The 27,307-nt window shown below is 40.0% G+C and overlaps 1 protein-coding gene across 3 annotated transcripts in view; it reads right to left on the reverse strand.

Annotated features, from left to right (window-relative positions):
- The window catches only part of phkb (phosphorylase kinase, beta), a 101,468-nt gene that overhangs the window by 14,037 nt on the left and 60,124 nt on the right, over positions 1-27,307 (reverse strand). For all 3 annotated transcript variants that reach the window (XM_087843476.1, XM_087843397.1, XM_087843432.1), the window contains 5 exons: positions 13,794-13,849; positions 10,789-10,882; positions 2,376-2,459; positions 1,441-1,545; positions 126-208 (listed from right to left, as the gene is read on the reverse strand). In XM_087843476.1, the coding sequence (XP_087699602.1) occupies positions 126-208; positions 1,441-1,545; positions 2,376-2,459; positions 10,789-10,882; positions 13,794-13,849 (422 nt within the window). The remainder of the gene's footprint in view (positions 1-125; positions 209-1,440; positions 1,546-2,375; positions 2,460-10,788; positions 10,883-13,793; positions 13,850-27,307) is intronic.

Raw genomic sequence — 27,307 nt, forward strand, 5'->3', positions numbered from 1 at the left:
AGAAGATGAGATAGTGAGTGATGTATGACGAGATTGGAGAAGGGAGAATGCTTTGAGAAAGCGATCATGCAGCAGGAAGACCACAAAAAAACGACAAAATAACTATTGTGGAGTGTAAATATTACTTGATGTTATCCTCGCGGATGAGAACGAGGAAGAGAGGACGCCCTGGCATCTTCCAGCACTGTTTGATGAACTGCAGGGTGTTCTGGACACACAGACACAAACAAACACACAGACACCATTTCATACTTCCAGTACAAAGATTCAACTTTCAGCTTGAATCTGTGGTATTTCTAAAGTTCACTCTGGGTTGAAATTCTTTGTCAGTTGTTACATATTTAAAAAGTACAACAGCGGCTTTATGACCACATAGGAAACTTAGGTATAGACTGCCTGATAATTTCCTTTAATTAATATTTCAGTCTTGGTATATGCAAATTCCTGCAGTCATACGCTTCTACCGTTTTTCAGTGGCAGGTGCCAATTAATGCTGATAAGCCATTCTTAGCTGGCAATCAGTGTCAGACACTGATGTGTGTAGTGCATATATAGAGCAGTCCTGAAAGTATGCAACCATATTAATATCATTAGTCTTTTTATGGAAATATGGAAATAATCAGAAAGTCTGACGCTTTTAAAGTAATTAAAAAAAGAACAACAAGTTCTGAACCTTCCATGAATTTCCACCATGGCTGAGAGATCTGAGTATACAAATGATAACAGTTGAATGTGCTAAATGTTTTGGCTACCTGCACTTTGTACATCTCCTGACTCAAAAATGTTCAGTGGTAAGAGGCTACTTTGCACCAACTATTGAAGACCAAAGACAACATTGGCATAATCATTCACAAAGCAAAAGAAAAGAAAAGAAATCTGTTTATTAGAGGCTCTTTGGAATATGATCCAGCTGTGCACATCTTATGGAATCTATTTACAGAGTCTAGTGAGTTCAATTTGCATTTAAAACCAACGGGTGACAGACCAAAAGCAAAACTACAGACTGAGGTATGATAAGTGGCGTGACCATAAATGATTTTTATCAAGCCTAAACAGTTATCACTGGCAAATCTTTTGCTAATTCTTGCAGATTAAGCACATTAATGTGTAGCCTTACACTATCATTGTTATAACCTATAAATATAACCTGAGATAATGTGCATCCATAATATGCAGTGTACTGCCTACAGGTGTTTTTTAAAGACCACTATCAGTCCTAGCATTAAGCAGTCTATGACAGCGTGTGCCTTTTCTATTGGGCCAAGTGAAAGCAGTAAGAAATCACATTAAATTACAGATTTCTTGCCTTTTTTGAAAAACAGACTCTTTAAACCAGACAAGCTGAATATATCTCAGTTATTTAAGTTGTGTAAGCACATAAAACCTTGTAAGTTGTGGACTCGTGACATTGGTGAGCTCCATAATGTGACTCTGACTTACCTTAATGTCATCAATCAGCAGCATAACATCTTGGGACAAGTAGAAGTCACTTAGATCAAACACTATTGGGTAACACACCACCGTCTTGCCCAGGATACGATAAATCTAGAGGGAAACGAGCACACACACACGCACACACACAAACAGCTGCATTAGAAGACGGATAGCTCACAAGAAGCCACATATACATTATTCTGGATAGCGTATAAAACAAGCCATCAATCCTAAGACAGAGGGGGCACACAGGAGTTACACAATCACTCTTGATAACACACACTGATGCAGCACATTCACACAACTGGTAGAAAGCTCCTTTTCACACATACAGATTTTCACAGGGGCACACACACTGATAATGATAATGTCCTCTGGCAGTCAGCCATCTTCCCCATAAATGTTCCATTATTATATTGTCTTAGCAATGCGTTGGGAGACGTGATTCAACTGTTTGGCAATGCTTTTGTTTGAGGAGGCTGTTATAGCTCAACTTATTTAGCTGTACTATGTTCTTCATTTGCAAGAAACCGCAAACAACACCAGCGAGAAACATTAACGCCACGCAAACATGGACATTAGAAATGCTAATTTGTAACAGCTACACAACATGCACATACCCGGACAAAACACACAGGCTGCTGGACAGCGACTTAGCACATTAAAATGCAATAACTCCTGAGACTACGCAAAACTTACTCAGCGTTCACTGATGCATAGTGTATGAATAAAGAAGGAAGGCACTCGTGGAGCGGGATGATTTTTTGTGAGATGCTGCCATATTGCGAAGCTCTGGAATATTTATGTGGATCAATATGTGGGAGGTTTGTTAGTGGTCACCCATGACCTGTGCAAAGTCTCATGGAGCACCTATGTACAGTAAGCACATGTATTGAGATGTACTTACACGACTGTGGATACGTGTGTGCATATTCAAATACCTTACAGGTCCCAATGCAGCCCACTGGCCTCTCCGGGCGTCCACTCAACCCCAGCTTTTTATTGAAGGCAAGGAAACGGTACGCCTGCAGAAAGACAAACACACACACATTATACAGAGACATAAACTAACACCTTATCAGTAAACTAAACTCTGGGAATATCTTCCTGCTAAACTCTCTGATTTCACATAAACTACAACCTACATCTTTATCTGCAGTCCCTGCGATCAAATCGGCACTACTATGAGACTGAAAATACCACATTTGATTTAAAATGTCATGCAGCACAGTTCCATTCACCATTTAAATGAAAGCGTGGGTCCAATATCTGTCTGTCCCACTGGGACATTTTTTGTTGTTGCAACTCATAAGCTGAAATTACCTCCATATGGCAGAACCACCTACTGATAGTAGCTCTGTGTAAAGCTATGAGACGTGGCGATAATGAAAGGTCCCCGTGCCACCATCAGCAGCATGCTTAGCGGACCCAAGTATACCCATGGGAGCGAGAGCTGATAACACCGTTGTAATGTAGTGCAGGGGCCCACGAGAAGAGATCAAGCTGAGTTCTCAACAACATCTTTTGGCGTGATAGTTCCCAAAAATGATTTGTTCTCGTATTTGGTGATCTGAGTTGCAAAGCCTGTCAATCTCTCTGTTGTTACGTGACACATATGCAAGTTATGATGTTAACAGCGGCAGATCTATCCAAAGCTTTGATTAATTTTTATAACAGTTGGTCTTCAATTTCACACTGTTGGGATTTGTTGGCTGACATGACAGCAACCAAAAGATTTTATCAGCAGTAGATAGCTAGCTAATTAGCACTGGCTCTCGACTGGTTGAAGGATTCCTCTGCCATAATCTGCCTTTCTAAAAAATAATTACGTTAGCGAGTGATGTGGGTTTGGAAATATTGCCTGTTGCTGGGAGCAGTTTGGTTCTTGAAGTTGCGAAAAAGTTCAGTGCCACTGCCATAGGAGAATTGTGCTGTTGGTGGGTATATTATTTATTTATTTTACCCATCAGTAGTTTTAATGTTGTGGCTCAATGTTACAAAGGCCTTTTTGAAGAGTTGTATTTAGCCCATGGAAACAGTAACTTCTTAGAATGAAGATTGTGTTACAAACCAGGCAAATACTTGAATGGGATGGACACTTTGTTTATGCTATGGGACGTGTAGGATTAAGCATTATTGAAGACTAACACATAAAACAGAGGAAAATTAGTATCTTCACTGCTTAGATTTTGACCATCTTCTCCATCTCCATCTCATGAAATACCAGAACATACAGTGGGGCAAAAAAGTATTTAGTCAGCCACCGATTGTGCAAGTTCCCCCACTTAAAATGATGACAGAGGTCAGTAATTTGCACCAGAGGTACACTTCAACTGTGAGAGACAGAATGTGAAAAAAAAATCCATGAATTCACATGGTAGGATTTGTAAAGAATTTATTCGTAAATCAGGGTGGAAAATAAGTATTTGGTCAATAACAAAAATACAACTCAATACTTTGTAACATAACCTTTGTTGGCAATAACAGAGGTCAAACGTTTACTATAGGTCTTTACCAGGTTTGCACACACAGTAGCTGGTATTTTGGCCCATTCCTCCATGCAGATCTTCTCAAGAGCAGTGATGTTTTGGGGCTGTCGCCGAGCAACACGGACTTTCAACTCCCGCCACAGATTTTCTATGGGGTTGAGGTCTGGAGACTGGCTAGGCCACTCCAGGACTTTCAAATGCTTCTTACGGAGCCACTCCTTTGTTGCCCGGGCGGTGTGTTTTGGATCATTGTCATGTTGGAAGACCCAGCCTCGTTTCATCTTCAAAGTTCTCACTGATGGAAGGAGGTTTTGGCTCAAAATCTCACGATACTTGGCCCCATTCATTCTGTCCTTAACACGGATCAGTCGTCCTGTCCCCTTGGAAGAAAAACAGCCCCATAGCATGATGTTTCCACCCCCATGCTTCACAGTAGGTATGGTGTTCTTGGGATGCAACTCAGTATTCTTCTTCCTCCAAACACGACGAGTTGAGTTTATACCAAAAAGTTCTACTTTGGTTTCATCTGACCACATGACATTCTCCCAATCCTCTGCTGTATCATCCATGTGCTCTCTGGCAAACTTCAGACGGGCCTGGACATGCACTGGCTTCAGCAGCAGAACACGTCTGGCACTGCGGGATTTGATTCCCTGCCGTTGTAGTGTGTTACTGATGGTGACCTTTGTTACTTTGGTCCCAGCTCTCTGCAGGTCATTCACCAGGTCCCCCCGTGTGGTTCTGGGATCTTTGCTCACCGTTCTCATGATCATTTTGACCCCACGGGATGAGATCTTGCGTGGAGCCCCAGATCGAGGGAGATTATCAGTGGTCTTGTATGTCTTCCATTTTCTGATGATTGCTCCCACAGTTGATTTTTTCACACCAAGCTGCTTGCCTATTGTAGATTCACTCTTCCCAGTCTGGTGCAGGTCTACAATTCTTTTCCTGGTGTCCTTCGAAAGCTCTTTGGTCTTGGCCATGGCGGAGTTTGGAGTCTGACTGGTTGAGGCTGTGGACAGGTGTCTTTTATACAGATGATGAGGTCAAACAGGTGCCATTCATACAGGTAACGAGTGGGGGACAGAAAAGCTTCTTACAGAAGACGTTACAGGTCTGTGAGAGCCAGGGATTTTCCTTGTTTGAGGTGACCAAATACTTATTTTCCACCCTGATTTACGAATAAATTCTTTACAAATCCTACCATGTGAATTCATGGATTTTTTTTTCACATTCTGTCTCTCACAGTTGAAGTGTACCTCTGGTGCAAATTACTGACCTCTGTCATCATTTTAAGTGGGGGAACTTGCACAATCGGTGGCTGACTAAATACTTTTTTGCCCCACTGTATCACTGATTGAATTGAAACATCTATCAGCTTTTTTTCTTTGCACTGATCTACAAAATATGACCTTGTTTCTTTACAAATTAAACTAAAGTGAAAATATTTAAAAGTATTATTTTAAAAGACATTCAAAACTTCTTCTCAGATAGATGTTTTTTCCCCTTTTGGGTAAATCATCACAGCTCCACTCAATCAAACGATCCAGTTCTATGTTCACATCCAAGATTGATATAGATTGGAGAATGAAAGCGGTCCTTTTTTTTGAGAGTAGGTGTTTTCTGTCTGGTCAATGTGTAATCTCTTCACACTGTAATTCCATCTCGTCCAGCTCTACAGAAGAAGTACTGTGCTGACTTTAATCAAGTCACAAGTCAAGTTTCAAGGCTCAGTCTGGTCCTTCAGTTGCAAGGAGAAAATCCTGAGTCAGTTCTTTAGTACAGAACAAATTTATGAGATGAAAAATGTTAACATCAGCAGTGCGAGTATGTCCGGTGCACAGAGGCCGGAAGAGCGCTTGATATTAATTCTCAATTCCAACATGGTTCGGCTGATGAAGACAGGCAGAGGTCAAATATCACATTTAATTGGTGAACTGATTAAGACTTGTAAGTCAAGTCTGAAGATATAATATACACATAGGCTAACAAAAGCTTGAACTAACTGCATTATTACGCATTTTGCACTAATTATGGAACTGGAAAACCCAGATCTATAAACAACTAGCAAGTAAAACCAAGATGAGTAAAAAAAACTCATGAGTTTGCAGGTAATAACTTATTATTATATCCAAAAGGCTCGACAGTTTGTCAAAACAGAACTGAGGAAAAAGGTCACGGCCTCCCCCTCAGCCATCTCTGAAATGCATTTACACACGACAGGAGAGAGAATACAGGAGCTCCAGCCTTTCAGCTTCCAAAGCATTTCTTTGGTGTTTTAGATAAAAGCTTCTTACCACTGTGTTGCCTGCTGACAAAATCCACTGATGCAAAGATGCAAAGAAAAAGAAGGTGGACATTGATTTCTCGCGGCTGCTGGATCGAAGCCCAGTGGTGTGACACAGCCACCACAACTTATCATTTATGTGTGAGGGAGAGAGAGAAATCTGTGTTTGCAGTGTTACATTTCTCTTTTGTACGTGGCTGAGTATGAAACCAGGAGTGCTCATTCCCTATGAACAACATATGAGTGTGAAATTTAAACACGTTCTGAGTTCTATCATCACACAGCATCAGTGCACAAAGACTCAAATATCAGAGCAGGAAATCTGCCTATCAAGCTTCCCCTGCTGCATTACAACTCATCCTAACTGCAATACACAACATCCTCCAAAAGGTGGTGCTCTGCCACTCCTATGTGGTTCCTCACTGCTCTGAAACGCTGGCATTTAATACTAAACGATACAAAATTATGTTAAAAAGAGGGAAAAAGTAAAGTTTCATACATATATGCTTATTCATAAAGTAGAGAAATGTTAATTAAAGGTTGACTGACTTTGCAAACTATTGCCATAACAGGCAAAGATAAGACCTGGAGGAGAAAACCCAAAGGAGGGTGGAGGAACCTCTGCACCCAGTTCTTCCTGTGTGCAGAATACCAATGACGAACAACAACACGCAGGCAGCCTATCAAAGCATCCTTTCATTCCCTCGCATTTCCACTGACCGAAGCGCAAACAGCAAGACTGACATGTGGGAAATGTAACAAAAAGCTGTATCTCGCATTTCTTCTGTGGGTAAGTGTGAGGATGAGCAATTATTTGCTTACAAAACTTTTTCTTCAGCATAGATATACTCCTCATTTCGACAGGTGCTCAGACAGGAGTTTTTCTGCATATTTTACTATTGCTGGTTTGGTGCCCAGTGCACAGTGTACATTTAATTGCTGAAGTCAATGCTCACAAAAGATTCATTTTTGCTGTAGTTGCTGACAACCAGAGAGACTTAAATTAGCTTACAGGTTGGAGAACAGCTCGAAATAATGTCCACGATGACATGGGTAGTCTCCACATCTTGCCCAAAAGTCAGCACAAAAGTCCCTTGGAAATATTATTTTTCACTGAGTTATGGTTGAATGACTAAAAATAAAAATAGTGAAATCTTAACCAGCATATTTGAAAGAAATATTCAAGCTAAGCTTCAATAAACATTGGAATTAAAACAGGGCAGATTTTAAACACCCATCTTTTAAACTAGAATTGATTAACAATTAATAAAGAAAACAAAGAAACCCTCTTTACATTGACCAACACTTTTTCAGTGTAGATTTACAAAGAGAAATGGATAAGCTATCACAAGCTGATTCTCGGTTTTATATTTTTGTCCATTATGACTATTTAATAGTATTTTACTCACTCACCAGAGAGTTTTGGTAGATAGATCGATCATAGATTACAGAGCCTTCATAAAGACAACAGCAGCTTATGATTCAATGCCTTTTTTTCCTCCACTGCATTTCCGTACATGCTGTAAAAGGAGGAGTAACTGTGGGAGGAAGGTTGCTTTCTATAGGTTTTAAAACTGAACAAGCATGAGCACACTGCAGTTTAGTTTTTAGGTCTCTATCGAGACATGTGTTTGACGCAAAGTGTCATCCCCCACCCCCGAAACAACAAAATGTATTTTTAATGACCTTTAAGAGCCTCATTGGGATCTTATTTGGAAGGCTTCACAAGCTGGAAAAAAATTCAAGAGTATAGTCTCATCAAACAAACTGCCATCCTTAGTGAAATCGGCGATGACAATCAGATATGAAACGGCTAAAAGGAAGGCTATTTTTGGAGAAAGCAGTGACATGAAAGAGGATCAGCTTAAGGGTGCATGGGTGGGAATAACACATTTCAAATGTAATTGCCACTCTCCCATCGACAGGCAGCTGTTGTCAACACAATCAAATGGCCGCGAGAAACGAGGTGAGGTGAGCAAATGCAGCCCGCGGCACCAGAGATGGTGGTGACTCGGAGATAAACAGATTCTGTCGAGGAAGAAATGTCTGTCTGGGCTTCAGATTTAATATTCAGCACAGTGCCCGCTCTGACTCACAATTGCATATCCATCTGAGAGGCTGAGCGGTGCAGCAGAATGAGGCAGAAGGCAGAGAAGGAAAAAGTAACAGGTATGACAGTTCAAAGGCAGATGATAGACCTGGAGGGGAGAGTTGTTTGGTGTAACGGACATAATGGGGGGCGGGGCAGGATACGGGCCTAGGGTGGAGACTCGGGTTAGGGATTCAAATGTGACAAATATTGTGATGGAGGGACGGAAAGCAAAAAGGCCCATGACTACAGAGCTCAAAGAGATGACATGATAGGAGAAAATGGCTGTTTACAGAATGTGGCGTGGAGAATAAACGCCAAGTAACCGACATGACAGATGAGCACCAGCAACTAGGGAGTGACTGAGTGATGGATATGACAGAGGAAAGACAGACAACACAGAGTTGGTAGTCTTCAAACAACAGACATGCAGATGAGGAACAGTATCCAGTGGAGAGACAAGGATTTGAGTGACGGATATTATGGGACTGAAGCAAAAGTTGCTGGGGAGGTAGTGCTTGGTGTCATAAATATGACAGTACAAATAGTGTAATCTGCAAAAGATGAAAGAAGCAGAGTGGACGGAATGAAAATAGCAGCTTGTGCTGAACTTGCTACTCAAGCAAGTGACAACGGCTTCACTTTCCTTCTATCTCATCTTTTTCTTACAGGAATATTTCCATGTAAATGGCTTACTTCCTTGTTCTGACTAATAATCTGCTACTTGTGTTTAAAAAATATATAAATAAATAAAAAATCTAGACACTGAGCATAAGCTAGACCATCTCACAATCAGTATATTAATTTTGCTCTTTAAATAGCAAGAGTTTTATGACTTTTGTTGCTTAAAGTTATGAAAGTTAAGGTTTGAAGGGATTTAGATTTGCTGAGCAGATTCACTGGCGAATTCAGATTTAATTAAAAGCTATTGAACCTCAACCCCTTTTGTAGTAAAAGCTCATTTATACTGAAGATGACATCAGGGGTTTTTTACATCACACAGGATTTGGACTTTCATTTTCACAACATGCTTGTTTGATTCATAAGAGCAGGATTACTGCTGAAATCAAAGTTACCTTTTTTTAAACGATCCTTTTACACAGAAAGATTCATTATCATTTTATTCTATAAAATATCACTTTGCATTGAGAACGTACCAGATAAGAATTACACCGAGGTAAATTGAAGAAAGGAATAGTTCTAGTGGCTTATAATTTAAAAAATGTAGCTGAATCACTAACTGATTTATTATTATTGGGGGGTTTTATTGTTCATCACTCGACGTAGTCTCATAATGCTGATAAAAATGCTTTTTTAGGCTCGTGTTTATCTTTAAATATTTAAATGCAAGATTGAAACAGCTTATAGTGAAACCAATTCAAAATTCTTGACCCATCTAACATACTGTTCTGAAACCAAATTTGGAGACAGCTCTGCTCAATGCATCTCCAGTTTGCCACAGTGAAAGCTCCACCATTATGCTGATCAATCAATGTGAACAATGACTGCTCAACTAATAAGTCACTTCAACTACTCTGCAGCCCTGCTGTGACTGATGGGACAATCGAGAGGAAAATCTTAAGAGCAGGAAATCCTGGACTGACAAGCAGATGGACTGACTGAGCCAAGACGTATTGGGGTATTGATAGATGACTGCTGAAATGTAATCTGGCTCACTGCAAGATTGATCTGTGTAGTTGTGTTGGTGGTGGGGTGGCTTCAATAGTCTATCACAGTTTTCCTCCCTCACATTTTCTTCCAATCATTCAAAGCAAACAGGGCTGGGCTTTCTTATTTGAAGATAAGGAAAAGCCCGTAACTCAAGGACAAGTCACTGGCGCTAACTGTGCTAACCGCTAACCTCCAAAGGATCTGCAATCAGTTACATTTCAAGTTTAACGCTGGTAAAATCCATCACTCAAACAGCAACTGTCTAATCATACGGAATTGCAAATGTACATGGCTAGACTGTAGGATTTTAGACTCATTGTGGATTTTAGTTAATTAGTTACTTCTGTGGGCAGTAGTTAGTTTGTCTTCAACCAACTGCCTCATAATGAAGGAGGGAAAAACAAATCACGTTATGAAGAGCCCACTTCTAGACTGACATATGCACCATGTGAGTGCTGAATTACCACTAATACCACATGATATTAAATACCACATCCAAGTTTGTGTTAAGGAACCTTTTTTTGGTTTCTAATAGTTTAGCTGTAACAGTTTCCCTGACATCATCACTACACAACTAGACAAAAAACCAACAGGAAGCCTCGCTGAAAAAGTGTATTTTCACGTATGTTGTTTTCAGTTTGTTACTTGATTAGTTGTTAAAACCCCTTTTCTGACTGTTGTCATTTTTCCAGTAGACATCTAATAGGAATGAGAATACCTCAAACATTCTGAACTACACAAGAGGAGAACATAAACACAGGTCAAAGAGGTGTACGATTTTAAAACGCTCTAACCAACATGTGACCAACAAGCTTTACCTTGACCAGTTCCTTTTGGGGCCAGATCTGGATGGGCTCCACTTGCTGGGGTGTCTGGGTCTGAATACCATAGGTATTCAAAAACACTTGCAGTCTACAACCACATAGAGAAAAAACATACAATATTAAATTCATGCCATCTCCATCAGCCCCAGCAGTCCCTCCCACAGACCTTTTGTTGAAAAATACATATGAAAAACCCTGATATGCTGAGAAACAAAAAGATGGAAATCTAACTGGACAGCAGGATATCTATTCAAATATATGATTAAAAGACTATGACTAAACAAAAAGATGGAACTCGTTTCTCCTTCAAAACAAGAAAAAACGATACCCATAATTCACCTTATTATTATCATTTTTTCTTATTTTATGAATAGATGGAGAGATGCTGTAATCTGATCCTGTCCTCACTTCACTTAAACTGTTGGAGGCCATCTAGCACAGTGCCATTCAATTGAAATTCACCACTGCAAGTTTTAAAAAACGGTTGGAGGGTCATAACTAGCATCGTCATTTATATTCGTTGCTCTCTAAGCTGCTGAGATATGCTGACTATAATGGGCCTGCTTCAATTTGTGTGGTCATGGTTAACTGTTGAATGATTTATTAATCATTAATGGGATCTTGTCTGCATGTCTTTTGTTCTCAAAATGAGTAACAAGTAACTACATCCTTGGTCTCAGAAGCCTGCATTACCTCCTTTAGCAGAAGTAACTTGGTGACTTGTTCTACATAAGCGTTTGTCCACCAGCCTCCGACACAAGCTTGTTGGCATTTCTGACCACTTTTTCAAGCAAAGGTTTTGTTACATAGGGTTCGGGGTTTTTCATGGATGTACTGCCTCCTTCAAACCAAAAAATTTCCATCGCCATCCTTCACAGCTGGTATGACGGTTTTCTCCAGAAAGCTGTGTTTAATCGCTGCCAAATGGGTCTACTGTTCACTATGCTTAATTCAGGCCAAAGTAAATTATTCTAAAAGGTCTGGTCTACAGCAAAACTGCTGTTTTGCTCTAATTTTCTTTTTTGGACTGTGAAGCCTTTTTTCCTGGCACACCCACATGCAGGTCAAATTTATGCAATCTCTCTTCTGATTGTTGACACGTGTACTTCCAACAGCTGCAAGAGTAGCCTGCAGATTCCATTTCCAATTTCAATTTGAGGTTCTTAGAGGCTTCTTTTAGCATCGGTCTGTCTGATGCTGGCCAGCAAATTCTGGCCAAGTAAATGGCCGCTTTTTCAAATCAATTCCGCTTACAAATGATTTTGTTGACAGTAAAATTATTCATTAAAAAAAACAAAAAACCCTTCCTTAAATCCAAAATGCTGCAGGAAGAGTCCTGACAGGGACTAGAAAGACAGAGCAGATTTCTCCTGTATTCGCTTCCCTTCATTGGGTTCCTGTTAAATCCAGAATTGAATTCAAAATCCTGCTCCTCACATACAAGGTCTTAAATAATCAGCCCCCATCTTATCTTAATGACCTTGTAGTACCATATTACCCTATTAGAGCACTTCGCTCTCGCTCTGCAGGCCTACTTGTTGTTCCTAGAGTATTTAAAAGTAGAATGGGAGGCAGAGCCTTCAGTTTTCAGGCCCCTCTTCTGTGGAACCAGCTTCCAGTTTGGATTTGGGAGACAGACACTATCTCTACTTTTAAGATTAGGCTTAAAACTTTCCTTTTTGGTAAAGCATATAGTTAGGGCTGGACCAGGTGACCCTGAATCCTCAGTTATGCTGCAATAGACGTAGGCTGCCAGGGATTCCCATGATGGGTTTTTCCTTGCCAGTCACCTGTCTCACTCACTATGTGTTAACAGACCTCTCTGCATTGAATCATATCTGTTATTAACCTCTGTCTCTCTTCCACAGCATGTCTTTATCCTGTCTTCCTTCTCTCACCCCAACCGGTCGCAGCAGATGGCTCCGCCCCTCCCTGAGCCTGGTTCTGCTGGAGGTTTCTTCCTGTTAAAAGGGAGTTTTTCCTTCCCACTGTCGCCAAAGTGCTTGCTCATAGGGGGTCATATGATTGTTGTGTTTTTCTCTGTATCTATTATTGTAAATTCTACTGTACAATATTAAGCGCCTTGAGGCGACTGCTGTTGTGATTTGGCGCTGTACAAATAAAATTGAATTGAATTAAAATCTGTTGCCAGACTCCAAGCGCATCTTAAAGGTTTAGGGAGGTCGTCAACAAAGTTTTAAATAAGAGAGATTTTACTTGTCATTTGTGGCCAATTTCCATATATATATATATATATATATATATATATATATATATATATATTTATCAGTCACTCACACACGCACACAAACTATTTAAAAGCTGAATATGTTTCACGGCTCTGCAGCTATAAAATCATGTTGAAAATCTGTTGGCCTGTAAAACTTTCCCAACAGATTGATGTTTTAAAATCTACAGCTTTATAAATTTATAGGTGTTAAAGCTGTGGCTGAATGGTAATGAATGGTAATGAATGGTAATAAATATTATGTCTCTAGATTCATTCTCTTTAAATTAGAACAAATGGTGAATGACTGTTGTAAATATAAAACTAGACACAAATTATTCATGTATCGAAATGTTACTAATGAGCTTTACTGAACCACAGTATATACAGGAGACAAGTTGAAGATGATGCAGGAGACCTGATGGGGACTTGCAAGCAGCAGTAATTGGAGCTACAGGTTAACAAGCTTCACGGAGTCACTTGACCCTGTTTAACACACACACCCACACCGCCACACATGTATTTAAGCGTGCTTACACAGGCGCATGTGTACTCACACAGACACACACACACACAGACAATGAGAAGAATGACAGATGAGGCAAAGGTCAGCCTGAGCTCCAGCTTTATGAGCTCACCACAATTACGGCACTGACAGAGTTGACTAGGAGTGAGCAGCGGAAAATAACCTCCCTTTATGGTCTGCAACACATTAAGAGACACACACACACACATATATACACACACAGACACACTCACACACAAACATTACCTCTGGCTCTCAGCTATCAGGGCCACGTGAATCACAATGTCATTCTCTATGGGGCCCTGTGAAAGAGAAAAACAAAGAGATTTACGTGAAGACTACTTTTGCCTACAGGTTGCGAGTGAATAACCAGACACAAACGTGAAAAAAAATGTCCTGTCTGACAAATCCAACTATGAAATACGAATTCAGGGAGAACAGGGACCATCCAGTTAGTCGCTCACATTTTTTTTTAGATATATATGTATTTAGCTTTTAGAACTGCAACAACGGGTCTTCAGAGTTCAGAGGAAATTGTCGGCAAATATTTACACAGACAGTAAATAACTGGATCAAGATTCTTATCACGTTTTAGAATCACTGTTAACATGGACTTTGTGTTTTTTTCCATTATATAGTAGAAATTTGTTCTTTACTGTTTGAGATATTTTTAAAATTTACTTTCTGGCATTGCCGAGCCTTGCAATTTCACATCAATCAACAAAGAAGAAAACTGGAAAACTGAGAGGAAAGTGGCTATAATCGAAATTTACCTCAGTTGCATAGAAGAAAAACAATAACCTGTGTTATTGCTACTTCTAATCTCAAACAATTCAACTGAAAAAGAAATAAAAATGATACAGGGGTACCTGTCTGAGAGGAAAGTGCAATGTAATTATGAAGGTTGAGAGCAAAATGGGGGGGAATGGGAGTAAAGATTAGAGAAATGTAATGTTATTACACTAATGTTTTCTCTGCTTAAGTACCCATATGGTGAAATGAAATTACATTAAATGGACACAGTAGTGGAACAGAGGCATTCGATTTTCTCACTGCACAAACACCATCAAGTTTTGTCCCATCCCACGTGCAACTGCCTGCTGTAAGACTCACTAATGTACGCAGATGTGAATTAATCCACAGCTGAATCCACAGCGCCAGAGTCATAACATCTAACACTAACACATAACACTAACATCTGTGAAAAACTATAATCCAAAGTTTGTTTTAGGAAACATTTTTATGTTAAATATCAAACTGAGGGTTTTGGGGGAATATACATAAAAGAAAAACAAAACATATCCTACAACCACTAATACAAATCAGTTCATCAGCAAAGTTAACAGCATCGTAGTAGTCTTCATCTCCATTATATTAATCCTTTTCATAGACAGCATGAAGATACACACTGCCAACCTGAGCAGAACACAGACACGTGTCAGTCATGTTGACATCAACAACAATAATAAAAGAAAAAAAGTGACTGAAGAGACATACAAATTGTCTTTTGTGGAGAACTTATATACTACAAAAAAGGCATAAAAGCACAAAAAATGTTGACAGTTTAAATCTGCACTCATTATCTTCCACAGCACAAGAAGAGACTTTTGAAAGGCTTTTGTAACTTTGCTTTGCATTTGCCAGTAATTTTATTTAAATTTATTATGCATTTACAGGTCTTTGTGACAGTATTCTTTCATATCAAAGTTCACCTTTACATGTCTTTTCCAGTACTTTAACACATGACGTGTTTCTATGTATTCATACGTTTGCAAATCAGTTTTTCTCCATTGCTTTATTTGATCCAATAGTTAACTGTATGCATCTTCATCTGTACATAGGCTTCTCTCTCTCTGTATCCTTCAGTGTCTTTCATCTTTTCATTCTTTATTTGCAGAATTCATTTTCACGACTGTAATTTCTATGTGCACAAACCAATTGTAAGTGGAGCTGATCATCTTTATTGTGCATCGACTATTCGGGGCCATTTAGGAAGCAGGCAGCATCTTGTGACTCACAGACGAACCGGCCTTTCATCTCGTTCTCATTGTGATGATACTCGCACTAAAACGGTTACACACTAATACACACAGGCAGCAGAACATGGCAGCATGAGCACCGTGCCAGTATGTGTTGATGCTCAGAATCATCGTCAGGGAGAGAATGCAGAGCCAGGGAAACCAACACACAAGTAGGCATTCTCTCTCTCACACACACACGGCTGGGAGCCATTTTGTTTTGTCGATAAGAGCTGGTTTTAGCCAACCACCTCGTTATCGTCAATCAGAGAGCAGAGGGAGGGATGGGGGTGGCTGAGCAGAAAAAAAAAATACGCCTGAACACAAATCTCTCCAGATTAATAGGGGAGCAATGGGTTCTAAAATGCTGCAATGCAACTCTCTCATTAGCGCTGCTCTCTGAGCTGACAAAGGACTCATTTGGCAAAGGAGACAATGTTGAAATGTATAATGGAGACGCAGCAGATATGTACTCCCGCTCGCTTTCTTTCACAGTCGACACACGACTATGCAACTGCAGCGAGGAAAATGAGATGAGTCTTGAAACAACCTTTCAGAGGAACCCTGAAAACATCAATGTAGTGTGACCGGAATGCTTTCAAGGCTGAGGCGAGTGTGGGGGGAAAAAAGGGGCTCTAGAAGGTAGTTAACAAACCATACTGGACCGTGGGTATACCCAGTGGTTAGACCAGCACAGATCTAAGAGTACAAAGTCCTTTACGATACTTCAAGGAATTTGATTTTAGATAAATGGAAAAAGAAGACGGAATAAAAAGAAATGGGCTCCATTTAAACCTATGAGCAAATAAATTCTCAAACTATTCAGTACAATAAGAAGTTCAGAGACGATATTTCAGAATCTGTTTACTGAGGCAGATTTGATGAAAACAGGTAGGCTGCCTTAATTCAGCCTCACATTGCTTTTAGACACGCATTTGAATATAATTTTGCTTGATTGGAAAAAATGAACTCTTTCTTGTACCACAGTGCCACACAATTAAACCCACATATTACATACCCACAAATACCACAAGTTCACTTAGCTTCTCCCAGGTAACTCTACTGGAAATCGGAAAGGGGACGTGAAACGTGAGCTGCATTGCTTCAACATAAAATAACTGCTGGAACTACTCAGCATGAGTATAGTACAGTGCACTGTATCCAAGCGGACACTCCTCCGTTGTGCCAGCATTAAGGATTCAGCTGTTAACAGCTTAAGGATTGCATATAATCAATCAAACTCAGGTAAATTTACTCTGACAAAGCAACCAGAAAATAGAATTACCATGCATAAGACAATTTGCCCTACCATGTCCTCCAGTCAGAGATGTTTGGTTAACTCAAGAACTTCAAATTTATACTTCCAAAAACTCAGTGTGGCCTGTATGCTATAATAAAATAAGACCAATGACTACAACAAATATTTTCATTTTAAAGCAACAATATTGGAAACTAACTAGTATAGGCTCCAGATTATGAAGCAGTCTGCCCAATAAAACCTCTTCACTTTATTCATGGTTGCTCTAAGCTGTGGTAAGGTTTTTGGTACTGGTTGCAGTCTTTGGTGCTGGTTGTACTGGTTAGTAGAAACACGTTGTTGCGCCCACAATTTGCCTAGGGATCTATTGACGATAAAAAAAAGAAGGTAAAATCAGCTGCTTTGTTTGACTCAAGTAGAGTTTGGCAAGGGCAAACAACTTGAGCACTTATGTGCTCTGTCATTATTCTTAGTGGAAAATCAAGCATGTTTTCAGTGGATGTTGCGATTCAGCAAATTTGTTTGTGATTCCCATGGATAGTATCTTAATATGGAGCCAAGGGTTTGTGGGAGACTGCCCAGTAGAAAGCCCTGCAAGTTGCTTATGAGTTCTTTTTTACTTGATGTGGTATTGTTGGTTTACACCTCAGCAGATCAGTAGTAGTAGAAGCTCAGTAGAAACTGGCTTGGGTACCTTGTTGTTAATGTTGAGGAGTTGTAGAGATAATGTTACAGAAGGTGAAATTGATTACCTTCAGGAAGGGCCAGGCTAGATGTTTGCCATTGCTCCCAATCTTTAAATTAAGATGACAAAAAGTTTTGATCCACTATCATTACTTTCAACATAATGGTTCTAAGATGCAGGTGGGTCCTTATTGTGGCAGGGTAATTAATTTAAATTAGCACACAACAAAATTATTAGCTGGTGTTAGCTGTTGAGTCTAGTAGCAGCTTAAGAGCTGCGCGCTAGTGGCAAAAAGATCTAAATAGGAGAGTTAAGTTCAAAAGCACTTTGATGAGGCAGATTCAAACAGTGCCCCAAGTAAATAGTTAATATCCTTTTATCAACTGGATGCATAAACAAATTGCTAAGAATGCAAGACCAGTGTAAAGGTGGCGGTGGACTTGTATTATTTCTTAAACACTAAGATATTTTAAAGTTATACATTTCTGTGACTTCATGAAGACTTATTTACAAAGAGAGCAGCAGAGAGCAGCGGGATGTGCACATGCCCTCTAGTTCACAGCAGTATACGTTTCCCATGCCAAATTTAAGCACTCTTATAATATTGCTGTATTCTTATAAATGCAAAACAACACGATGGCAAACATGTTGTGCCAGAGGGAAATCCAGCTCAGCAGGCCAGATCACAGAATACTTAAATACTGTTTACAAGAGGGCAAGTGGGCAGTGGCAGAAAACTCTTGAGTTACCACTGGAGAAGTCATGAACTAAGATTTAGGAGTAAATAGAAACGGAAACCAAGAATATATCATCAGCGGAGGCATCTGGATAGCAATGATTAATTAAATCATTTGAATACCGCTGGAGTGCCTCCAAGTTCCTCAACTGAATTGATATGGAAATGTGATTATTTTATTCATGAATTAAGTAGATGAAAGCTAAAACAATGCAGTGAAGTCCTCAATATTAACTCGAGATGCCTTAGAGGTGTAGTGCTTAAAAAAAAAAGGCAATTCAGACCATCAGTGATGTCTGTTGTTAGCAAAGAAACTTTACAGCATTCTAGTTGGACAGTAATTACAAACACTGGCCGACCACTTCTAAATATAGAAATGAATGTTCCCATTTGGAGAACTCAGCTCAATTTGGTTGGGCTTAATCGAGTCGCATTTATTGAGGCTTAATAAACAGTCAATCAAAAATCACTAAACTCACAAGAATTACTGTGTAGTGCACACTTTTGCTACACTAGCTAAATGAACCTAGTATTTAGGTTTTTGGGGTGTATTTCCCTCCAACCCCAAAAAACCTCAAGTAAGTAGTGTTTCAAATAATGGTTTCCAAAATGAGATAAACAAGTAAGCGACCGGACAATCACATAATGCATTCATCGTCTAATTTCTCGACCAATTTGAACTGCAGATGCTCGCGCTTCAGAAAAATTGGACTGCTTCTACAGAGGAAGCATACTATTGGGGAAAAAAGGTAAAACAAACAGGGAACTGGAATATAAAAGTGCTTAAAAAACTCCCGGAGAGGAGGGACACAGTCAGGGAGCTTGTTTGTTTTGTTTCTGTCTAATAATACTGTCTATTTCAAATGTGTGTATAGAATGAGTAGGACAACCTCAGGCACTTTGCTGTGACACAAACAACACACAGTTTTGTTTACCTGTGTGTGGACTGATAAACACACAATCACTAATGAAAGAGGCGCATTAGTAAATAGAGATGGCACACATCTGTCACACAGACCAAACAAATTAGAATAAATAACTCCACAACTCCACAAAAGAGTAGACAGAATCCTAGAAAGACCGGGGAGAGATACATATACTGCATGGGAAGGATTTTCAGATATACTCTACATAAGCTGCTTGAAAGTGGCTACAGTCTATACTGCTGTTGGATACTTGTGATTATAAAATTACAGATGAAAAGTTACAGATTACGATACTGAGGTGGATTCCAGAAAAATGCACAACCTGGCTGTTAAAGACAGCATGAAACCACAATGCACGCAGACAAGGAAGTGGTAAAAGGGAAATAAAGAAGTGCTGAAATGGAACATGCTGTTAAGTGCTATAGTATATCTTCAGCTGCCGGGTGGACTGGCAGTAGTCTGCAGCAGGCCTGGCTGCTGCGTGCTGCCCCTCAGAGATACGGCCTCGCTAAATTTGACAAAGTGAAAAGCCATTTGCCAGAGAGCGCTGCTGTGAGTCCCCGCAGAATAGAAATGAATTTCAGCTCCGCTTCATTTGACTTTTCCCCCAAAATTAAAAGCACTGAGTTGTGACACAAGATGAAAAGTGCATCTCAGATCTTTCACTTTTTACTTTATTCATTCTTTCCCATCTTTTCATTTTTTTCTTCGGTACGTTTCAGTCTTTCATTTCATCCTGCTTATATTTCTACTTTATTTCGTTTTTTGTATCATTCTACTTTTCCTTACTTCTAGTCTTTTTTTTTCTGAATTTCCATATTTCTCTTCTTCTTCTGTTCTTCCTTCCTTCTGTCTTTACATCCATTTGCCTTTTCTTTGTGTCCTTCATTCAAATCTTTCTTCCTGTCTTTAGTTTTTTTCCTATTTCCACTGATTTTTACCTTCCATAATTCAATCTCGATGTTTTGCTCTTCATCTGTTTTTCCTTTCTTTGGGGCTCTGTTTTTCCCATCCTTCAAGTGTTCTGTATCTTATTCCTTTGGAATAAGATAGGAAAGAAGAAAAGAAAAAGGTCAAGGAGCCTTCCTTGACCTTTTTCTTTTCTTCCTTCCATTTATTCCATATTCCTCATACAGCTCCTCCATTTCTTCTGTTTGCCTTCCAATTCCCCATTCTTTCTTTTCCAACTCTGCACTTTCTTCCTCCTACCCTTTCTTCCTTCTTTCTGATTCACTGTTGTGGCTCAAGAGTTGGGCACTTGTCTTGTATTCGGAAGGTTGCCGGTTCGAGCCCCGGCTCTGACAGTCTCGGTCGTTGTGTCCTTGGGAAAGACACTTCACCCGTTGCCTATTGGTGGTGGTCAGAGGGCCCGGTGGCGCCAGTGTCCGGCAGCCTCGCCTCTGTCAGTGCGCACCAGGGTGGCTGTGGCTACACTGTAGCTAGCCATCACCAGTGTGTGAATGTGAGAGTGAATGGGTGGATGATTGTGTATAGTGTAAAGCGCTTTGGACCAAGCAAAGCGCTATACAAATACAGACCATTTACCATTTCTTCTCTCCTTCATTATTGTAACTTTTTTTGTCGCTGCTTCTTTCTGTTCCTTGTTTTTTCTGCCACCTCTGTGGATTCTGACATTCTCACTACTGGTTTTCATTCCTCTCACTCTCTCAGTCTTGCTGTCACTCAGGTTGTCTCACAAGTCAGAAGTGAATCGGCTACAAACAAACAGCTTTTCACAAAACTCAGAGGTTTCTGTCAACACACTCCTGTCAGTAACACAGTGAAAACTCAGCTACTTTCAAACACTGGAAATAACTTGAAGCAGTAGCAGATTTACCTGCACAGCTGCAAATCGGGTTGTCACAAAGCATCACTATATCTGACTAATGTTGTGTGCTGAACCTCCACACCTATTCTTCCCTTTAATCTCTCTTCCTACTTAGAGAAGCTTTCTGCCCAATTTGACCAAAAGAGTCAGTTTATTATGACAGGGCTACAGTTTAGTCGCTGGTTGGGCATATTTGAAACCAAAAGATATTATTTGTGGGCAGGAGATGGACTGAAAAGAGAAAAAATGTTCTGGTGATGTAAACCTAGAATTTATTGCTGTTTTCCTTTGCCTATAACATACAGTGACTTATGAGTCTATTTATTGATTGACACTATGTTTTCCTCGAGCCTCAGTCTATATAAAATTTATATAAAACTTTAAGAGTTTAGAAAAACAAAACAAAAAAAACCCCACCTCTGCTGAACCAAATGATGTGACGCTATTTCAAGGTCAGATCCCTCCCAGTGTGTCGGCTGGCAAAGCGCAGCACGAGGGAAGCAGCCTCAAGCGAGCATCACATCACAAAGGAACAAAACATTCAAAGACTTCCATAAAGTTAAAAAGCAAGCAATGGAATTTATCCACCACCCAAAAAAAAAAAGAAAGAAAAACTATCTGAATGGAATATAATCCCTTCTTTTCATGCCCCTACACAGACGAATGACTCCAGGCTCTGTATCGTCCTCGGGAAGTTGGTCTCTGTGCAGCTCTGAGATTCATATTTTGATGAGAGAATTTCAAAGTGTCAGGGGTTTTAGCAGAAATATGTGGGGCGGGGTGGGGGCATAGAAGTAATGCTAAGTCATTTTCAATCCAGCGTCTGGGAGAGAGAAATGTCTCCTGTGTACATTTTTAAAGTTGGTTCATTTCAAAAGGTCATCTAGTGGTAATAACGATGAGACCATGACAAGAATGTGAGGTGAACACAATAGAACGAAGAGGAGTTGATGAGGCGAGAGTTTGATTTAGGGAAATGTTTTTCGGTCTGACAATGTGGCGGAAAAAGAAACCAGCAGGCCTGTAGAGAGAAAGACCGACAAAAAGAGAGAGGGAGGGAAACAGATGGAGTGAAGGAGGGTGGAGTCACCTCCACGGAGGAGAACCAAGTGAAGAATTCAATTGCATGCTGCTGGCCACCATAATTGCAAAGGCGCCCTGACTGAGAAAGCGATACATTGTTCCTCAGCTCAGAAATATTATCCTCCGCCGGAGGAATCCTTATGAGTGAAGGGAAAAAAAATCAATTGATATTAAAGGTGAGCCGTGGTGTGAGCTACAGGAGCCTCGGCTTGTCATAGCAGCCCCGTTTGATATCATGCCTGAAGAGCCAGGGAGGCTGGGGAAGATAAGTGGCCTGATTACCACTGCCTGTACGTGTGCAGAGGAGCATAATGAAATGAGTGCCGCGTCGAATAAAGAAATATACATGCAGCCGCATATGAAAATCAAACTCCTGTCGGTGACAGGTTGTCTCAGGGTTAAGCGCGCAATGTTTGTCTTTCTCCGTTTCGTGTGAATGCAATTCTAGATAATCCCTTAACCTTCCATCCCATTTGCAAGTCATTAAAAGAAAGCAAAAAACAAAACAAAACGTGAACACAAACTAGCAAATCCTGCCAGCGTGCGTTATTCTAAATGAGTTCTAATGCACACACGCAGGCCGACAATGACCCTGGAAACACAAATATGTTCCCAGTCGCTGTGCCAGGCTCCACTCAGATGTCCACACAAAAGACAGACAACAGCGTACACGCATAATTACAAACTTTGGGAACAGATGGGCATTTTGGTTTCTAATGTGTGCTGTTTTTAGTCGCTTACACACACACACACACACAGACGAGCTCTAAAATGCTTGACAAACAGAATACACTGCTGTGCCTATCATCAGATGAGCAGAGCATAAACGCAAACAAGATAAATATAAACTAGATCCAATCATTTAGACATATGCGAGAGCCAAGGTGAAGTCGGAGGAATCTGCAATCATTAAAAATCTTAAAGCATGCACAGCTGTTTTTATGCATGCCGGCAAAGGTAAAGTGCCAAGGTCACTACGGGAGCTGCAGTCTGTGTTCTGTGTGCCTTCAAATGCGTACACAGGATGCCGCTGTCACAGATGACAAACTGTAAACATCCAGTCACATTCCTAATATCATGTTGTACTGGTACAACGTCTGCAGGCATTCATAAAGAATTAATGCTGCTTTTCAAAAAATATGATACCAGTGTCCTCTAGGGAATTGCTTTTAAAGGAAACCCACAGGTTAGGATAAAAGACAGTCTGATGATTTACTGAATATATTTCTACATTATATAAGAAAAATGTGACAGTGATTTTAAGTCAAACCGAGATTCTAAAGTTTAAACTTCTTCAGCAGGCATGTTACTAATGACCTATTTAGGTGACATTTCTTGGTCTCAAAGGATATTCAATACACCTTTAGGAGTTTATCTGGTAGTGGCAACAGATGCAATGTGGCTGTGTTTTAAATGCTTGCATCTCTTTATCTGTATTTATTAAACAGTGTACCTGTTCTCCTACTATAATCTTGTTTCCCTTTCATTTTCTCTCTACACTTCCTGGGAAAATGCTACTGCCAGGGCCACAGCGGTCTCTGACTTCTAGTTTCTATTGCTGGGGAGCAAATAGGGAGCTCCCTGGGTGATCTGTCTCTCCTCCGCCCACACGAGAGGGAAGGCTGTCATCAGTGGGAATTTCCGTCCAAAAGATTACTATGTTTAATCAGTAATTTGTCTCCTTTCCCAACATATAATTACAGACCTCGTGCTGTTCTCTGGTGGCTGAGTCTTGCATGTATCAGTTATGTTAGTTCTGTGTGGTCGTTTCAGACTGACAGACAAGCCAAAAGATAGGGAAGACTTGGCGGTAGTATTTTTGTTCGCTCAGATAACTTCCTAAGCACGTTTCTGTCTCCTGCCTGTACTTTGTTCCTCTCTCCAGACGTACGCGTGTTAGCCAAAATACACTTGCCAAGCCGAGATCGCAAACTTTAGGGGGAAAAGCCACTACTGAGCCACCTTTCTCACTCACACCTTGCATTTTAGCACACTGCTACTATACATAGAATGAATCCATGTTGTAGTCAACAGCCACAATGGAAAAATAACAAAACATGGTCTATGAATAACTCAGCAGGAACCTTTTAAATGTTCTTTTTCTTATAAATATTCTTACAATGGTGGATGTTCATATTAAAGATGGCAAAAGAGTATTTTATAAGGTAAAATCAGGTAAACGTACATGTAAGTGATTCCTATGAGCCAGACGTTCAGGCTTCAGGTTACTGCTTTTTCTACCTGGATCAAAGTTCTGACTATAAGCACAGAAGTACCACCCACCTGCTGTTCAACCCTTCTGTTTACAAAAGGCAGCGGATCAGATGTGCCAAATTAGGTCATTGGTTCTCAAACTGTGGGGCATCAGTCCACTGCAGGTGGGCAGTCTTTCATAAACTGCATGATTGGAAAGTAAGTGCCAGGGACCAGTTCCTATACTATCTGATAGACATAGTTTTCTTCAGGTGTAAAGTTTTCCAGTTTACTGAGTGACATTCTCACCAGACGGTGAGTGGCTGATGCATACGAATGTTTCATGCACAAATCAGTGCGTGAATTTGCTCATACTTTATACTAAAGCATTTCACTACTAGTACTACAAATTTCATGGCACTAGTCTACAGATGCTGGAAAATCTGGATTTGTTTTTTCACTTGTATTTAGTTTCTTATCTTGGAATGACAGACTAGCTGCACCAGGTCACTGTGCTGTTTTCTTGTTTTTCTTATAGTCTCTCTGGTGGAAACATTTACCTTTCCTGGCTTTCTCTTTGGAGACAATTGTTTCAGTTTCTTCAGACATGGATTTTGTCCTGGTTTCTCACCTGATTGTTAACATGCTTCTTTATATTTAGGTAGCATGCAAATATAGCTATACATTTTGTGCTAGTCTATTGAGTCAGAATGATTCTGACATGTGCACAGTGGTAAGAACCAAATAGGCCAGTGTGCATGTTTCAAAAATCTGATGGTAAATTTACATATTTTATGCAGGGTAAGAATGTTTCCATACACATATTAACAATTAGTATTTTTTTTAGTATAGTTTAAATGAGAAAAGTTGTGCAAATTGTTTAATCTAAAAAAAAAAAAAAAAAAAATGGGCATCTTTTGTTTGTCTTTTGCTGTCAGAATTCTTTGGGTTTAAAGCAGAATTTGAGTACTGGGAAAAGTGCGTCTATTGTAAAGCCTGGGCTTGTACACTGTCAAGAATAACTATGAACAAACAGAGAATAGATGCCAAGATGCCTCTTCTGAGTACATGTTGCTGCAAACACAAATCCCACACTCACCTAACACTCTGAATGTAGCAGCAGCAGGAAGTGTTGATATACCTTAATATACAAGGGATGAGGCAGTCTTTTGTTAAATTGAGGGCTTGGATGAACTGAGCACCACAGGTTCAAATATTTCATCTCTAGTTGGATCGTTTTCTTCTACTCCACCCAAGGTTGTTTAGCCTCCCAGTCGGATTTTTCTTTGGTGTTATTAGCAACCTGTAACACGAAGACACTGTACAACAGAGTTGGCCAACAACACTGACAGTTAGACAAAGAAACGCCAGGCCAAACCAATCAGACATTGCTAATGGGGCCCCTGGCACAGAGAACGGCTTGTAACCAAGAAGAAGAAGTAGAGGTGTGTCAAAGGAAGACAGATACACAGAGACACCCACTTTGTGAGAATACATAAAAGCAGCGCACATATTGGCATGAGCACGAGGACGCATCTGAGTACGGGTGATGTGTCAAGTGTTAATGCATGCAAAGTGCATGAGTGTGTGTGAGTGATGTCCATTTCCCTGCAGGTTAAGGTCAGTAGCTATCCCTCCAGGGCTTTTACTGTCACAGACCACTGAGCTCGACATTTCCTGCCCACTACCAGGCCATTTGGCAAACAGCGGGGTTTAGCACACTTTCAATCTGTGTCTTTGTGTGCGTGAACGTGGATTTCAGGGTGTGAGTGAGGCAAAAGATACAGAAGGAAGTGCTTGCATGTCGGCGTGAAAAATGTGTGATTCTGTTTGTGTGTAATAGTATGAAGTGAAGGGTGCACATGTTGGAAAATATTGTGACTGGGTGTGTGTGGATGTGTGTACACTCTTGGGTCAGAAGGATTCTAACACACATCTGTTTCATGCTGCTTAAGGTGTCACTTTGCTCCTCTGAGAGAGCCAATCTGTAGATTATTGAACAGTGTCCTACTACTGACCTCTGAATCCACTGAATCTAGAGGCACATACCTATTTCAATGATCTCATCAGGCGTCTGCGTTATAATCTTGCAGCACAGCTATTGAAATGAGTATTACAGCTCCGCGAGTTGATGCCACTGCCACATATTGTAGCCTTTCTGTCTTAGCAAATGGACTAATACACATCATGCTTTCAATATAATGTGTGCTTGAAGGCAGCCGTGCATTTAAACACAAAACAGCCACCTGATGCAAACTGACTGATACAGAAAAGGCCATTTTCTCCTCTCCACCCTGTGCTGTGCTCCAATGGAAAATACACAGATTCACGAAGAAGTAATGAGAGCGATACTTCAGTTATTCTTTTTGTATTAAATCTATTCTACTAAAAACAGCTGCTCTGAAATAATTCAGCCTGTAGCCAATTTCTTGCTCAAAAGAAAATTGTGTGCTTCATCTGGAATAAAGAGAACTGCATAGCGACTATGCGATGACAAATAGAGCCACTTATTTTGTAAACTAGATGCTCTTGGATTGACACGATCACTACAAAAGAGAATGTTTGCTCTGGTATCTTCTCATCCAAAAAGTGCAAATAAAAAAGCAAATGGAAGGAATTCTGTTTTACCTCATTAGCATGCAAATGTATGCAACAAGGCATGCAAAAATAATCAGTATTTAATCATCAACTCCATATGGTATATTGGTTATTTATGCCTCAACTATATATTGTTCTTGGGTCATTATAAAGAATTACATTACCCACTAACTTCATTATCCAGTTGGATTTTCCATAACAATATTTTTCTTTTGGATTCAACATATCTGGAGGTGCTTTGAACTTGTTAGCCTTTAAGTATTAAGGAGTTAGCAATTTCTTGAAAATATGGGTTTTCTTATTACTATGCAAATCTATGCAGACTGGCATTACAAAATTTAATGAAATCATCTACTCCATATGGCGCTCCTGTTGTGTTAGTATGATTTTTCTTTTTCTTTTTTACTACGTGTTCTTCTTGGCTATCATGTTCTG

This window comes from Neolamprologus brichardi, chromosome 1 (genome assembly GCF_056152115.1).
Source record: "Neolamprologus brichardi isolate AB-2024 chromosome 1, ASM5615211v1, whole genome shotgun sequence".
Taxonomy (NCBI): domain Eukaryota; kingdom Metazoa; phylum Chordata; class Actinopteri; order Cichliformes; family Cichlidae; genus Neolamprologus; species Neolamprologus brichardi.